Source organism: Cricetulus griseus, chromosome 4, assembly GCF_003668045.3.
Source record: "Cricetulus griseus strain 17A/GY chromosome 4, alternate assembly CriGri-PICRH-1.0, whole genome shotgun sequence".
Classification (NCBI taxonomy): Eukaryota; Metazoa; Chordata; class Mammalia; order Rodentia; family Cricetidae; genus Cricetulus; species Cricetulus griseus.
In genome coordinates this window covers 118,346,483-118,364,178 of record NC_048597.1, presented here as the reverse complement: position 1 = coordinate 118,364,178, position 17,696 = coordinate 118,346,483, and the positions used below count along the sequence as shown (strand labels likewise).

At 37.8% G+C, this 17,696-nt stretch overlaps 1 protein-coding gene across 2 annotated transcripts in view; it reads right to left on the bottom strand.

Annotated features, from left to right (window-relative positions):
* Nucleotides 1-17,696, bottom strand: part of Gucy1a2 (guanylate cyclase 1 soluble subunit alpha 2) — a 338,698-nt gene that overhangs the window by 287,555 nt on the left and 33,447 nt on the right. For both annotated transcript variants that reach the window (XM_035443424.1, XM_027415212.2), the window contains exon 3: nt 10,472-10,593. In XM_035443424.1, the coding sequence (XP_035299315.1) occupies nt 10,472-10,593 (122 nt within the window). The remainder of the gene's footprint in view (nt 1-10,471; nt 10,594-17,696) is intronic.

Sequence of the window (17,696 nt, the reverse complement as noted above, 5' to 3'; positions counted from 1 at the left end):
TAACTTATTTTAAATTTCCTAGGCGGGCACACACCTTTAATCCCAGCACTGGGAGGCAGAGGCAGAGGCAGGCGGATCTCTGTGAGTTTGAGACCAGCTAGTTCCAGGACAGCCTCCAAAGCCACAGAGAAACCCTGTCTCAAAAAACCAAAAAAAAAAAAAAAAAAAAAAAAAAAAATTCCTAGCAACTCCTCTATCATGATTTCTGCTTGTGTGCTGGCATGCTTCTAGCCATGAAGGCATGGTGATGGAGAAGTAGCAGAGAGCTACAACCTGATCCACTGGCTAAGAGAAAGAATCTGGGCTTGGCCTGGGCCATTGAAATATCAAAGTCCACCTCAAAAGATGTAATACTTCCGCCGGGCGTTGGTGGCACACGCCTTTAATCCCAGCAGTTGGGAGGCAGAGGCAGGCGGATCTCTGGGAGTTCGAGGCCAGCCTGGTCTCCAGAGTGATTGCCAGGATAGGCTCCAAAGCTACACAGAGAAACCCTGTCTCGAAAAACCAAAAAAGAGGTAATACTTCCAACAAGGTCAGGCCTCCTAGCCATTTCAAATAGTGCCATTCCCTGTACCCTCTGGCAGAAGAGATGGGAAGATGACAGTATAAGAACTCATTCAACAACAGAAAGATTTATATGACGTCACCAGAGTCTTGGGATTCTACACCAGCAAGACCTGAACATCCAAACACAGATAAAGCAGAAGAGAATGACCTTTAAAACAACGTCATGAAAATGATAGAGGCACTCAGAGAGGATATGAGAAAGTCCCTTAAAGAAATGGAAGAAAAAAGAAATCAAAAATGCAAGAAATCAACAAATCTCTTAAAGATATACAAGAAAAAAAAACAGATAAAGGAAACAATTTAAAAAGTTCAAGACCTGAAAACTGAAGTAGAGACAATAAAGAAAACACAAAGTGAGGTAATGCTGCAAATAGAAAAACTGGGTAAATGATCAGGAACTACAGATGCAAGCATAACCAACAGAATAAAACAGATGGAAGAGAGAATCTCAGATGCTGAAGATAAACTATAGGAAATAGACTCACCAACCAACGAAAATCTTAAATCCAACAAATCCTTAACACAAAATATGGAACACCATGAAAGGAACAAACATAAGAATAATAGGTATAGAAGAAGGCAAAGAAGTCCGGCTCAAAGGTAGAGAAAACAGTCAGCAAAACCACAGAAGAAAACTTTCCCAAACTGAAGAAGTACATGCCTGTGAAAGTACAAGAAGCTTACACATTACCAAATAGACTGAGCCAAAAAAAGTTCCATCACCACATAATGATCAAAATCACAAACATACAGAATAAAAAAAGAATATTAAGAGCCCCAAAGGAAAAAGGCCAAGTAACATGTAAAGGCAGACTTCTCAGAATTATACCTGATTTCTCCATGGAAACTCTGAAAGCCAGAAGGTAATGGATAGATGTTCAACAAGCACTAAGAGACCTCGGATGCCAACCCAGACTATTGTAACAATCAATACTCTCGATCACTATAGATAAAGAAAACAAGATATTCTATGACAAAGCCAGACTTACAAAATATATAAATACACATCCAGCCCTACAGAAAGTACTAGAAGGAAAATTCCAACCCACAGAAGTTAACTACACTCACAAAAACATATAATATAACATATATTATAATAACATATAATCCCACTTTACCAAAAGCCAGAAAGGGGGTAAAAATTCACACAAAGTACCACCCCAAAAAATCAAATCCAAAACAAAAATCAACAATCAATGATCACTGATATCCCACCTATAAAAAGACACAGAATAACAGAATGGATACAAACTCAGAATTCATCCTTCTGCTGCATACAAGAAACATGCCTCCACTTTAAAGACAGAGAATGCATCAGAGTTAAGGATTGAGGAAAGATTTTCCAATCAAATATCCCTAAGATGCAAGCTGATGTAGCTATCCTAATATCTAACAAATTAGACTTCCAACTTAAATTAATCAAAAAAGATGAATAAATTCATTTTATATTCATCACAAGAAAAATACATCACAATGAAATCTCAATTCTGAACATCTGTGCACCAAATACACAGGCACCCACATTCATAAAAGAAACATTACCAAACTCAAATCACACATTAAACCACACACACTTATAGTGGGAGATTTCAAAACTGCAATCTCACCACTTAAGAAAGAAATAAAGGAACTAACAGAAGTCATAACACAATTGGGTTTAACAGACATCTATAGAACATCCTATCCAAACACAAAAGAACATACCTTCTTTTCATCACCACATGGAACTTTCTCTAAAATCTACCACATACTCGGCAATAAAGCAAACCTCAACAGACATACAAACCCCCTGTATATTATCAGACCACCATGGCTTAAAATTAGAATTTAGCAACAACACAAAATCATGGAAATTGAACAATGCTCAATTGTATCACTCATGGGTAAAGGAAGAAAGAAAGAAAGAAATCAAAGCCTTCATAGAATTCGATGAAAATGAAGTCACAACATACCCAAACCTATGGGACACTATGAAAGCAGTGCTAAGAGCAAGTTCATAGCACTAAGTGACCACATGGAGAAACTAGAGAATAGCCACACTAGAGAATTAAAGAGAATTAACAAAACACATGAAAGCTCTAGAACAAAAAGAAGCAAACTCTCTCAGGAGGAGTAGAAAAGAGGAAATAATCAAATTGTGAGCTGAAATCAATAAAGTAGAAGCAAAGAAAACAATGAAAGCAGGCAATGAAACATAGAGTTGGTTCTTGGATAAAAATCAACAAAATAGACAAACCTTTACTAAACCTAACCAAAAGGCAGAGAGAGAACATGCAAATTAACAAAATAAGAAATGAAAAGAGGACACAAGAAAAGACACTGAGGAAACACAATCTTCAGGTGATATTTTAAAAACCTGTACTCCACAAAATTTGAAAATTTAAAGGAAATGGACAATTTTCTGGATACCAAAATTAAATCAAGATTAGATAAGCAACTTATATAGACCTATAACCCCTAATGAAATGAAAGCACTCATCAAAAGTCTCCAAATAAAAAATATGCCCACAGCCAGATGGTTTTAGTGCAGAATTCTACCAGAAATTCAAGGAAGATCTAATACCAATACTCCTCATATTGTTCAACAAAATAGAAGCAGAAGGATCATTGCCAAACTCTTATTTTACAAGGATAAAATTACCTTGGTACCCAAACTACACAAAGACACAACCAAGATAGAGAGCTAGAAAACAATCCCCCTCATGAATATTGATGCAAAAATACTCAACATAATACTGGCAAATTGAATCCAAGAACACACCAGAAAATTCATCCACCATGATATAAGCTTCATCCCAGGGATGCAGGGTTGGTTCAATAAATGAATATCCATCAATGTAATCCACCATATAAACAAACTGAAAAAGAAAAACTATGTGATCATCTCAGTAGATGATTAAAAAGCCTTCTACAAAATTCAACACTCATCGATGATAGAGGTCTTGAAGATATCAGGGATAACAGGAACATACCTAGATATAATAAAGGCAATATACAGCAAACCAACAGCCAACATCAAACTAAATGGAGAGAACTCAATGTGATTCATCTAAAATCAGGAACAAAACAAGGCAATCCAGTCTCTCCATATCTCTTCAATACTATACTTGAAGTTCTACCTAACACAACAAAAGGAGATCAATGGGATACAAATTTAAAAGGAAGAAGTCAAACATTCACTATCTGCAGATGTTATGATACTTTACATAAGTGCCCCAAAGAACTCTACCAGGAAACCCCTACAACAAATAAACATTACATCAAAGTGCCAGGGTTGAAATTAACTCAAAAATATCAGTAACCCTATTATATGTAGGCAATAAAGGGGCTGAGAAAAAAATAAAAAAATCATCACCTTTAACAATAGCCTAAAATATCTTGGGGTAACTCTAACCAAACAGGTAAAAGTCCTGCATGGACAAGAAATTTGAGGCTTTAAAGAAGATACCACAAAATGGAAAGATCTCCCATGCTCTTGGATAGGCAGGATCAGCATACTAAAAATGACAATCTTCCCAATATCAATCTACAGATTCAATACAATTCCCATCAAAATCCCAGCACAATTCTCTACATGCCTTGAAAGAACAATACTCAACTCTATATGGGAAAACAAACACAGAATAACCAGGAAATAATAAAATTGAGGGCTGAAATCAAAAAAGTAGAAAGAAATAATACAAAGAGTCAAAGAAACAAAGAGGGTTTTTTTTTTTTTGAGAAAAATCAACAAAATAGACAAATCTTTACCCAAACTAAAAACAATGCAGAAAGAAAACCTGAAAATTAATAAATCAGAAATTATCAAAGGGATACAAATTGGAAAGGAAGAAGTCAAACATTTACTATTTGCAGATTGTAAGATACTTTACATATCCCAAAAAACTCGATCAGGGAACTCCGACAGCTGACAAACACCTTCAGCAATGTGGCAGGATACAAAATTAACTTCAAAAAATCAGTAGCCACACTACTGATGAAAAAGCAACCAGAGAAACATCACCCTTTACAATAGCCACAAACAACATAAAATATTTTGGGGTAACACACTAACCAAACAAATGAAAGGCCTGTATAGTAACAACTTTGAGTCTTTAAAGAAAGAATTTAAAAAAGATACCAGAAAATGAAAAGATCTCCCAGGCTCTTGAATAGGTAGGATCAACTTAGTAGAAATGGCAATCTTTCCAAAAGGAATCTACAGATTCAATGCAATTCCCGTCAAAATCCCAATACAATTCTTCACAGACTTTGAAAGAACAATACTCAACTTTGTATGGAAAAAAAAACCCAGGATAGCCAAAACAACCCTCTACAATATAGCAAATTCTGGAGGTATCACCATCCCTGACTTCAAGTTCTATTATAGAGCCAAAGTCCTGAAAATAGCTTGATATTGGCACAAAAGTAGACAGGTGGAGCAATTGAATCAAAAACCCAGATATTAACCAAAACATCTATGAATACTTGATTTTTGACAATGAAGCTAAAGTTATACAATGTAAAAAAAAAAAAAAAAAAGCCTCTTCAACAAATGATGATGGCATAATGGGATGTGGACATGTAGAAGATTGCAGGTAGATCCACATCTATTGCCATGAACAAAATGTAAGTCCAAATGGATCAAAGACCTCAACATAAATCCAGCCACACTGAACCTCTTAGAAGGGAAATTGGGAGGTACCTTTGAAAGTACTGGTACAGGAGACAGCTTCCTGAACATAACACCAGTAGCACAGACATTCATATCCACAATTAATAAATGGGATGTCCTTAAACTGAGAAGTTTCTGCAAGGCAAAAGACAAGTTGGCAGGACAAAATGGCAGCCCACAGAATGTGCAAAGATCTTCACTAATCCCCCATCTAACAGAGGGCTAATTTCTTTTTTTTTATTAGCAAGAAAATTACTTTACATGTCAATCCCAGGTCCCTCTACCTCCCCTCCTCCCCTGGCCCCCAACCAATGCTCTACCCATCCCATAACCTTTCTGCTCCCCAGGAAGGGTGAGGCCTTGCATAGGGGATCTTCAAATCCGTCATATTCTTTGTGATATGGCCTAGGCCAACTCCCTTGTGTCTAGGCTCAGAGAGCATCCCTCCATGTGGGATGGGTTCCTAAAGTCCATTCCTATGGCAGCATTAAGTACTGATCCACTACAAGAGGCCCCATAGATTTCCAAGGTCTCCTCACTGACACCCACATTCAGGGGTTCTGGACCCCTTTGCTCATCAGTCCTCCTTCTCTGCATCTAGATTTCAGTTCAGTTCAAGGTTTAGCTGTAGGTATCTGCTTCTACTTCCACCAGCTGCTGGATGAGGGCTATTCGATGGCATATGAATTAGTCATCAATCTCATTATCAGGAGAGGGCATTTAAGGTAGCCTCTCCTCTGTTACTTAGATTGTTAGTTGGTGTCATCTTTGTAGCTCTCCAGACATTTCCCCCTAGTGCCTGATTTCTCTTTAAACTTATATAATGTCTCCCTCTGTTATATTATCTCTTATCTTGCTCTCTTCTGTTATTCCCCCCACTCAACCTCCCTGCCCCATCAGGTCCTCCTCACCCCTCCTCATCTCCCCTTCAGAAGGCTGATTTCTAGAATATACAATGAACTCAAGAATCTAGTCACCAAAACACCAAACAATCCAATTAAAAAGTAGAGTCCAGAACTAAATAGAGAATTCTCAATAGAGGAATCTAAAATGCCTGAAAGACATTTGAGAAAGTGGGCACCATTCTTAGCCATCTGAGAAATGCAACTCAAAAAAAACCCTGAGATACCATCTTATATTGGCCAGAATGGCTAAAATCAAAAACACCAATGACAATCTATTATGGAGAGGATGTGGAGAAAGGGAAACACTCCTCCATTGCTGGTGGGAGTGCAAACTTCAATGACTACTTTGGAAATCAGTATTGCAGTTTCCTAGGAAAACGGGAGTTTTCTACCTCAATATCCAGCAATTCCTCTCTTGGGTATATACCCAAAGAATGTACATTCATACAAAGACATATGTTCAACTATTATCATAGCAGCATTATTTGTAATAGCCACAACCTGGAAGCAACCTAGATGCCCCTCAACTGAAGAGTGGATAGAGAAAATGTGGTAATTTATAAGATGGCATAGTACTCAGTGGGAAAAAAAATGGAATCTTGAAATTTGCAGGCAAATGTATGGATCTAGAGGAAACTATCCTGAATAAAGTAACCCAGTCACATAAAGACAAACATGGTATGTACTCACTCATATATGGATTTTAGACATAGAGCAAAAGATTGCCAGCCTACAATCCAACTGCCAGAGAAGCTAGGAAACAAGGAGTACCCCAAGAGAAGAACACATGGTCACCTGAAAAAGGGGAGGGGGACAAGAACATCTGTGCAAATTGGGTGTCCAGGGGGGAAAGAGGAGGGAGGTGGGAAGGGGAGAAGCGAAGAGGGAAGAGAAGAGGAGGACTGAGACAGGGGAGGAATAGAGGAGGCCAAGAAATGAGATGCCTTGATAGAGGGAGCCAGGTCAGGATTGGATAGAAGTTTGGCACAGAGGAAATATTAGGGGTTCCACATGGATTACCCCAGCTAAGAATCTAGGCAGTGGTGGAGAGGCTGCCTTTGATGCCTTTTCCTATAATGAGATGGATGTCTACCTTAATTACCATTCCTAGAGCCTTCATCCAGTAGCTGATTGAAGCAGAAACAGGCATCCACAGCTAAGCACTGAGCCATACTCCTGGAATCCAGTTGCAGAGAGGGATGAGGGATGAGCAAGGAGCCAAGACCATGCTGGAAAAACCCACAGAAACAGTTGACCTGACCTAATGAGAACACTAAGACCCTAGTTGTAAAGCTGGGGAACCAGCATTGGACCTTACTAAGCCCTCTGAATCAGGGTGGCATCTAGGAGGCCAGGGCAGTCTATGGGACCTCTAACAGTGGAGCCAGTGTTTATCCCTAGAGCATAAATAGACATTGGGAGCCCATTCCCTATGGAAGGATATCATTGCAACCCAGATATGCGAAGGAGGGCCTGGGCCCTCTCCCAAATGATGTGAGTGACTTTGATGATCCCCCATGGAGAGAGGGCCTATATATCCCTGGGGAGTTGGTGGGGGTGGGTTGGGGGTTTGGTGGAGAGCATGGGAGGATGGGAGGGCGAGCAAATAGAGGAACTGATATGTAAATAAGAGTGCTTCCAAAATAAATTTTTAAAAAGGAAAAAAAATTAGGGTACAGAACTAAACATAGGATTCTCAATAGAGGAATGTAAAAAAGCTGAAAGACACTTAAGAAATTGTTCTATATCCTTAGCCATCAAGAAAATGCAAATCAAAACACCTGTCAGAGTGGCTAAAATTAAAAACACTAATGACAGTCTATGCTGGAGAGGATATGGAGAAAGGGGAACACTCCTCCATTGCTGGTGGGAGTGCAAATACCTATAGCTACTTTGAAAGTTATTATGGCAGTTTCTCCAGAAAATGGGAACTAGTCAAGATCCAGCAATTCCAATCTTAGGCATATACCCAAAGGATGCACTTTCATACAAGGACATCTGTTCAACTATGTTCATAGCAGCATTATTTGTAATAGCCAGAACCTGGAAGCAATTTAGAGGCCCCTTAACTGAAGAATTAATAAATAAAATGTGGTAATTTACCCAATGGAGCATTACTCAGAGGAGAAAAAAAAACAGTGGACTCTTGAAATTTGCAGGCAAATGGATGGAACTAGAAGAAACTATTCAAAGTGAGGCAATCCACTCACAAAGAGACAAACATGTTATGTATTCACTCATATATGGATATTAGACATAGAGCCAAGGATTACCAGCCTACAATCCACACCTCCAGAGAAGCTAGGAAACAAGGAGGACTGCAAGAGAGATATACAGGGTCCCCCAGTGAAGAGGAAAGGGACTAGAGCCCAAACATATTGGGAGTATGGGGGGAGGGGAGAGGAGGTACAAAGAGGGGGGGTGAAGAGGAAGGAGGAGGAGAACATGGAGGGTTCAGAAAGGTTGCATGGGGAGATGAATAGAAGAGAACAAGAAAAGAGACACATCAATAGAGGGAGCCACTATACATTTAAAGAGAAATCTGGCACTAGGGAATTATACAGTGATCCACAAAGATGACCCCAACTAGGAATCTAAGCAATAGTGGAGAGACTACCTTAAATTCCCTCTCCCTATAATGAGAATGATGACTACATTGAATGCCATTTAGAGCCTTCACCCAGTAGCTGATGGAAGCATAAGCAGAAATCCACAGCTAAGTACTGAGCCAAACTCCTAGAATCCAGTTGTAGAGAGGGAGGAGTGAGGAACAAAGGGGTCAAGACCATGCTGGGAAAACCCACAGAAACTGCTAACCTGAGCAAGTGGGAATTCATGAATCCCTGTCTAACAGCTGGGAAACCAGCATAGGACCAAACCAGGCCCCCTTACCATGGATGTCAGCTAGGAAGTCTGGGCAGTCTATGGGGCCTCTGGCAGTGGAACAAGGATGCATTCCTAGTGCAGGAATGGATTTCGGGAGCCCGTTCCCCATGGAAGGATACTCTGTTAGCCTATATACACAGTGGGGTAGGCTTAGGCCCTGCCCCAAATGACTTGACAGATTTTTGATGATCACTCCTGGAAGGCCACACCCTCCCTGGGGAGTGGATGGGGGTTGGGATGGGGGAGTTGGTGTGGGGCATGGGAGGAAGGGAGGGAGAGGGAACTGGTATTGATATGTATAATAAGATTGCTTCTAATTTAAATAAAATTAAAAAATAAAAGATATTTTTCAGACAATTCAAATTATATCATATCAGCATACAACAGACATTTTATGATCCTAATGGTTCAGTAATTTAACACTAATACCATAAGCAGGGAAGGCACCATTCACACCTTTCTGTTGCATGAGGCCTCTTGAGAGGACTCTGCTATGCTGTCACAGTAAGTATCATGACCCAACATGAGGTAAACAGAAACCAAGGAGCACAGTATAGTCAGTATTCCTACTTTGCAAACCATGGGAGAGAAAGTAGACACAAGTGATTAATAATGAGAAAAATAAAAAGGTATGTGTGAACATTTTTCCCAGTTATAGAGAACCAAAAACCAGCCTTTGGTGCACAATTATTTTCTAGGCCTTCAGTGTGGGAAGTGAAGGAATCAACACATGATGAAAGCATTGTGGGTCTTCCAAACCATTCTTTTCTGAGACATAAAGAAAAATAGGGATCCCCCCAAAAAACTGAAATAAGTTCATTTCAAAATAGTAAGTAAAATAAAATTTAATAACTTCTTAAGAAATTAAGGTTAAATAAATTGCTGCTATGGCATCAGCTATGCAGAGTGCATTTGCACACTCACACCTTCATAGTTTTCTAGAAGTCAGTTCAATTGTAGAATGGAGTTCATAGTTCCACTTAAACAGTACATTTACCCATGTTGGGAGTATCAAAATACTGAAGGTAAATACTGGTAAATTCAAGGTACATAGTCCCTAAGCCTAAGTCCAAGCACAGTACCCTGTAGATGACAAGCTTCACTGATATGTTATAAAAAGTGTATCCCAGAAATTAAGTATAAGCCTGAGAAGAAAGGAAGATCATGTGAAGGTAAGATTCAGAGAAATATGGATTATGTCAGGCTAGTACCAACATCATAGAAATATTTGAAAACATTTCCCAAGAATGTAAGAATTTGCTATAATGTCTTTGAATTTACACGTAATTGAGTTGTTTGTAATTTCCATTTAAATATCTTCATGGGTATAAAACTGAATACTTAAAGACAAGTTCTTGGTCTCCAATTACCATACTCTCCAAACAGAAGTGTAACAATGATACTTTTACTTCCCTTCCACTTATAGTCTATCAAATATATAAATATATAATTAATATACCGAGTACATTAGCAGTGCACTGAAGAATTCCTGAGACATCTTCAATTTCCTCTTTGTTGGAATGGTCTGCATAGGAACATCTGTTAAAGATATTGTGGAAATTCTTTTCTGCATCCCTATAACTAAGAAGAAAATAAAATTAGCATATGGAGGGATTTTGAAAACATTTTAAAATGCACTCATATCTACACCAAGTACATGTAGTCTATACATTCAGGATGTATACATTTTAAAATAACTGATTCTTTAAACATAACTCTTATAGGTATAATGCACTATTCCCTTTAACACTAACAGTACAGGACTAGATCTGTAGGTAACTGCTAATTAGAAAGCTCTTGGGACTGTAGTAAAATCCATGTAATATGAAGGAGAAGGCAAAACTAATGGGGAGAAAGCTTTAAGTGAAGGGAAGGATATAGGGGGTGGATGGGGAACAGGGATGGGAAAGAAATAACTGGGTATGTTAAAAGAAAAAGCCAAATATACATCTACTAGTTTGTACACTTTCTAACAGACTGGAGATAGAGTTAAGAAAAACAATGATATGAAGGAGTAAGAGAGGTTTAGGTGAATAGTGGGATTGTAAGATAGGATTGTGGCTGGAATTGGGGGAGTCATAACTAACACTAAGAGTATCTGAAAACATCATATGGAAACATACTATTTTATAACATTTTAAAATATTGTTTTAAAATAATTTTTCATATAAACAAGTTTATCTAGAGCTGCCCAACACAGGAGACAATGTTCCTCCCAGAAGCCATATTTTATCAAATAAAAACCTAGTGTTTTTACATAAACCACAAAGTGTTCTAGAGAGTACCCAAAGAATATTCCCATTGTTCTTGGTAACCCACTATAAACTGATATTAAGACCCTATTGCTGACTACACCATATACTTTGTTCATAAGACATGGTTAAATCAGGTTGTTACTGGCAAGGAAACTTCTTACCTTCTGGCTAGTTTTCATAGTATCAGATGTTGCAATGCAGGCTTCTGGGAGGAAAAGTCATTAAGAATCTTATCTAGTTGTAAATCCCATGAGCTTTGCATTTATGAACTCTGTGGCTACAGTGACAATCCGCATAGCACAATATACCCATATATACAATAGTGGCATGAGTGTTATAGAGTAACCAATTGCTTTCTTCTTGGATTTGAAGCATGCTCCATGAGAGGAAAAGCATGCCTAATACTATAAATCTCACTGAGAAGTCAGAGTTAGGGAAATCATAGACCCCATGTATGAATCTACTACAATTTGCTAAATGTAGGAAGCATCAAACTGAACTCTAAGTTTGTATTTGTATAATCACAGAATAATGAAACTCCCAAAGCACATTAGAGAAGTTTTTTGTTCAGTGGAAACTCACAACTTGTCAAAGTACAGAGAATAAATTTCAATTGAATATTCAGCCACATATGGGGCATCTATATCACTCCCACCCAGGGGATTATTGCCAAAGAGGGGGAAGAAAAATTGTAAGAAGCAGAAGTTAGGAAGGACTAAATTATAACAGTGTCTTATGGACATGGCAGGAATACTACCTAATGAACTCACAACAGCTCCTTAGGAGACCCATACAAGATCAAGTCAGTCAACATCTCAGCATGGAGGTTGAAGGAGCTCAAAACCCCCCACTCCTAGCTGAGGAGTCATTGATAGCTGAAGGCTTTGGGATATAGTGAGTTTTCTTTAAATATATTACATTTAATAGGTTGAACATGCTCCAGCAGATGTCCCTACATCCATGGGTATATGGCCTGCACAAATTATAACCAGTGAACTACATACATCAAAGGACAGGAAATTGGGAAGAAGTGGAAGTAGATCTGGAGGAGTGACAGGAAATAGTGGAGGAATTAATATGATCAAAATATATTATATACATATATGAAATTCTCTAAAAATTAAATATTTTATTTTAAATACAAAGAAAGCTGTTCATAGAACATAGAAATTGATGGTGAGAACCAAATATGTATTAGTTTTATGTAACTAATGTATCCCTATCTGAGCTTGGCATGACTGCTCTTTCTATAACACAGGTATCTAGGAAAAAAGAATATTAACAGAACTAGCTCAGTATACTGGCACGGTAGCATTGATAATAAATACACCATACCTTCTGCCATAGTGGCCCAGATAACACCATGGTAATTGGAAGATTAAATAGAGCAATTGAAGCCTTGTGAGATTTGACTCACCATTTTCTAACTGAGAGACCTCATCCAAGTAACCTGGTTTATCAGAGTAACTTCTTGCCATATGTAACAATAGTCTCTCCTAGAGACCTGGGAGGGACAACATGACCCAATGCCTTTATAAGCAGAGGTAAACTGGGACTTCTTTAGCTTCCTCTGAATGATATCATAATTGAGGACAGTGACAGACAAATGTTCCACATTCCAAAGGGCTAGCCAAGAAGATCAGAACACTTCTTCAGAAGGTAAACTTCACTCTAAGTCTGTTAACACTCATTTTTAAAATGAAGAAACAGAGGCCTAGAGATTTTAAGGAATCTGCCCATAATTATTTGATGAGTGTTAACAGACTTGGAGTGAAGTTTACCTTCTGAAGAATTCCAAATAAGACTTAACCATTCAAATCTGAAGCACATAGCTCAACAACAAAGATACAGATAGAAGAAAAGGCACACAGCCATGGATGGCATGAACCATTAGAAAAGGAATTCCATACTAACCGGGTATCCCTCAACTCTCAGTTCCCTTTAATCCCTTCATTGAACCCTGAAAATATCCTACTGACCCCATCAGCTTCTCAATATTTGTGACTCTTTGAATATGGGCCTCATAAGCCCAGAGGGAGTGGCACTATTAGGAGATGTGACCTTGTGGGAGATGTGTCACTAGAGGTTGAGCTTTGAGGTCTCAGAAGACCAAGGACTAGTAGAACACAGTCTCTTCCTGCTGCCTGCTGATCCAGTAGAACTCTCAGCTCTTTCTCTATCACCATGCCTGCCTGCATGGTGCCATGTTTCCTGTCATGATGATAATGGACTAAACCTCTGAACTGTAAGTAAGCCATCCCCAATTAATGTTTACATTTATAAGAATTGTTGTGGTTATTGTTACTCTTCACAGTAACAGAACAGTGACCAAGACCCTAGTCTTTCCATTATATATTGCCAAGTGTTCATTTTCTACTGGGCTAACTTAACCAGCACAGATACCTTTTCCTAGAAACTTTAGTTAAATAGTCAAGAACATAAGAAAGTGCGCACATGTGTGCGCATGTGCACACACACACACACACACACACACACACACACACACACACACACACACACACACACACACTCCCTTTACTCAGGTTAGGTTGTGGAAAGAAAGAAGTGCGGCATACAAACAAGATGATGTCAAAGTTATAAAATCAGAATGTTGCACATATCCTTCTAGCTCACAGAGGTAGAAAACTTGTCATAAATGTAAGACTATGCAAGTAAACTGGGGTATATTCATACTAAAGAGTATATCCGATCACTAAAACTACAATGTCTACAATTATAAATGATACAGATGATAATCTAAACCACTTGGGTTATACCTTTCCCATGCGTTAATAACTCCTATGCTCCTGTCAAGAGTCCACTCACATACCTGTAGATTACAATTGATTCAGTTATTTCCTCTGGACACATCTTTCTAAAAGTTCATACCTCCCACATGCTAACAAATGGAATATGGAGGTAAGCAAGATAAATGAAAAAAGAATATTGGGTAGTAATGTATAAATGACTGGGCTGGAGCCTGAGGTTACAGCTGAATGGCTTCTTTAGGTTGGTTGCTCAAGGAAGACCTTTAAGAAGTGATGGCATTCTAGCATATAGATAAAGAATAGTATGCATAAATCAGCATACAGAACATTCAAGAAGATAGTGTAAACCCTGAGACTAATCTTGAGAAAAGTGAGAAGCCAACATAAAGTTAGAGTAGAATGTTAACATGGAATAGTTAGAGAATGGACCTATAGAAGTAGAGGTCAGACAACAGATAATTGAGATTTTAATCCACTATATTAGATAGTACGAGGGTTTGTAAAGACATTTCAAATGGTGATCTCTGAAGCAGCAGCATTAGAGTGACCTGAAAACTTATCTCAAATGCTGATCTTTATCTCTCCTCAGAACTATGAAATTACCTGAGGGTAGATATGAGGGTTAATTTTGGCTGTTATATTGACTGGATTGAGATATTCCTACAGTGTAATAAAACACATCCTGAGTATGACTATGAAGATCCTTCCAGAGGTGATCAACATGTGTGCCAATGAACTGAATGAAAAACAGGCACTTGAACATTGGTGGGACAAAAGAAAAGAGAGGCTGGGATACTTTTAAATGCTCAACTCTTCTCAAGCAGATGAACTTTTGCTGTTGTCATTGCCTAAGGATATTAGACACCAGATTCAACAGCTTTTTATTTAATTAATATATTTGTTTTACATCCCAAATTCAGTTTCCTCCCCTCCTCCTCCTATTCCTTCCCCCCTCCCCTCCACAGCTTAATCCTCTCCTCCTTTGTTTCTATTCAGAAAGGGGTAGGCCTCCTAGGCTATCAAAGCATGGCAGGAGGGTTAAGTACTTCTCCTTGTACTAAGGCTGGGCAAGGGAATCAGTGTGAGAAAGGTTTCCAAGATCTAGCCACAGCTTAAGGACAATCCTTGATCATATTGTTAGGAGTTCCATGGATTCATCAGCATATAAACTTAAACTTACACCATAGATTCTCCAAGAGGGCTTCCAAACCTCTAGCCTCACACTGAGAATTTCACTGCTCTACTTTTTCTGTAGCTTTCAACTTCTTAGACCGGTCAGCTACTGCTTTCACTCCAGCATGCAACCAGCCACTGTGAGACTATGAAGTTTCTGAACATAGAAGCCAGTCTAATACATTGTCTTTGTGTGAGAGTGTGTGTGTGTGTGTGTGTGTGTGTGTGTGTGTGTGTGTGTGTGTGTGTGTGTGTGCCTACAAGATAATTCTAATGCAGACTAATATTTAAGAACCACTGGCTTAAAATAATTTTCAAAATCTCTTTTCCATGGTAAAAACTCAGGACTAGGAGACATTGAATGGGAGCCAGAAAACCAGAGCAAAATCTTTCAATAAGAGATGATGGCGACAGTGGAGAGGAAGAGATTTATCACATACCATGAATAAATTATTTTACTATCCATTTGCCCAACACAAATGATCTCTATGAATAAAAATACATGAATAAGGGAATGGATAAATTAAAGCATAGAATAAATGTTTAAAGATGTTAAAGAGAGGTTATCTTACTCCATAACAAGAGGCTCTGTCTTCTCAGTGAGCTTTGGAACAGATCCTCCTTGAGGCTAATGCTAGCTTTAGGAGAAAAGAAATAGCCTCCAGCAAGTTTCTATGGGCAACAGACACAAGAATTCAAGGAATTGTTTATACAAGTATAAACAATATGTGGAGTATCACATATTGATATGTAGAACAGCTCAAAGGACAGTTTTAAGGAAAAAAGAGGGGAATTAAAAAGGCCAGTTATTGAATTAATATTGACAAATTAAAAAGAGCCCATACATTACACTCCATGATCTCTCCTGCTCCAGAATTTCTGTATGTGGTATCATAAAAGATAAATTACTTAAAGACAAGCCTATGGAAATCGTAATTTTCAGAAAGTAATTTCCAAAACATGGAAAATAATGCTTTCTAGAACTTATTCTTCATTGCCTGAAGTCACTTGACTATAAGAAACACATCACTTCACAGTTAGAGATAAAAGGTGCTACACTGTGTTTTGTAAAGAGGAACAACACACAGGTGTGAACACATTAGTCCCAGTGTTAATGATATTAGCTTTTCTCCTTTTTCAGTTTTGTAAAGAGAAAAGGAAGTTGTACAATAAAGGAAGTACAAAGAAGGGAAGATGCCATGCAGAAAGGCAAGAGCAATGAGACTGTAGCCAACTACTTCCATAGTTTCCATAAGCATAAAGGCAAATAAAAGGATTAGTGGTCCATGCCCTAGAAGCCAGGCTGGCAAACATGATGATTGCTCTGTTTTAATAAGGTTTGAAACCAAGACACCTTGTTATATTCAAATTATCCCTAATCCTTACATTTTTTTTTCTGTAGAATAAACAGAACTAAGAAAAGATCATTTAACAAACAAGAATAAAATCACAACCCCAGGCCATGACAATATAGATGAGAAGATAATTAAGGCAGGTAGATAAGGGAGAACTCCATCCCTCCTATAGCCAAAGGTTGCTCTGTTAACTATTCCAATAAGGTTAATTATCTATTTCAATGATAATATAATAGTTCAACTCCAAGTTTGTGCCTGAAACAGATCAGTCTACAAACGAGAGAATTTCAACAATTATTTGATTCCAAAACAAAGACAGCATGCATAATTTCAAAAATGATGCTTTAACTTTATTACTGGCATCATCATAAAAACATATAATAATATATTAATAATAGATATACAACACTTACCACAGTTAACAAATTGTTTTAAGTATAGGAACTAAGTTAATCCACACAGCATACTTTGAGGTAGCAAACTCAATGACACTTGTTAAGTTTCGTTTTAGAATGTACAAGGTAAGGTTAACTTAGCATTCTTTAGCTCCATTAGGATAAATTATTTTAAATTGCTAATGGCATCAAATTAAAAGCCATCTCATAAATTTAAATGTTTTTCCTAGTACTGCACATAGGAGAATTAATGTGTCAAAGTTTCAAAGCAATTCCCACTAAAAAGACAGTCAACATAATCATTGAGTGATTAAAGTTCATGGTATTATGCTAAGTATTGAATTCCTTTTCTATTCTTCTATCCTTCTGTTTTATTTTTAATCACATTATATCCTAAAAGCCCAAAATTATTCCTGATCCCCATGATATAAAAGGATATTTCAAGAATTACCAGAGTTTGACTTGTCATAAAGACAAACCCCTACAGCATATAGAGAATACTAAAGAAGTATAGTGACAATATCCATTGCTTCTAATGTTAATTTTTTTGGTATTTTCAAAACTGCCATCTGCTACAGCCAATAAAAAAAGGTACTTTAGGCTTATTTGGAGTTTTCTGTCTCCAAAATACTTTCACTGAAACCATATCACTTAATCATGACATCAATCTTTGATTTTGTTATTAATATAACTATTACATTTTATTAAAATTTATACTATTGAGTTCTTGATTTCTTA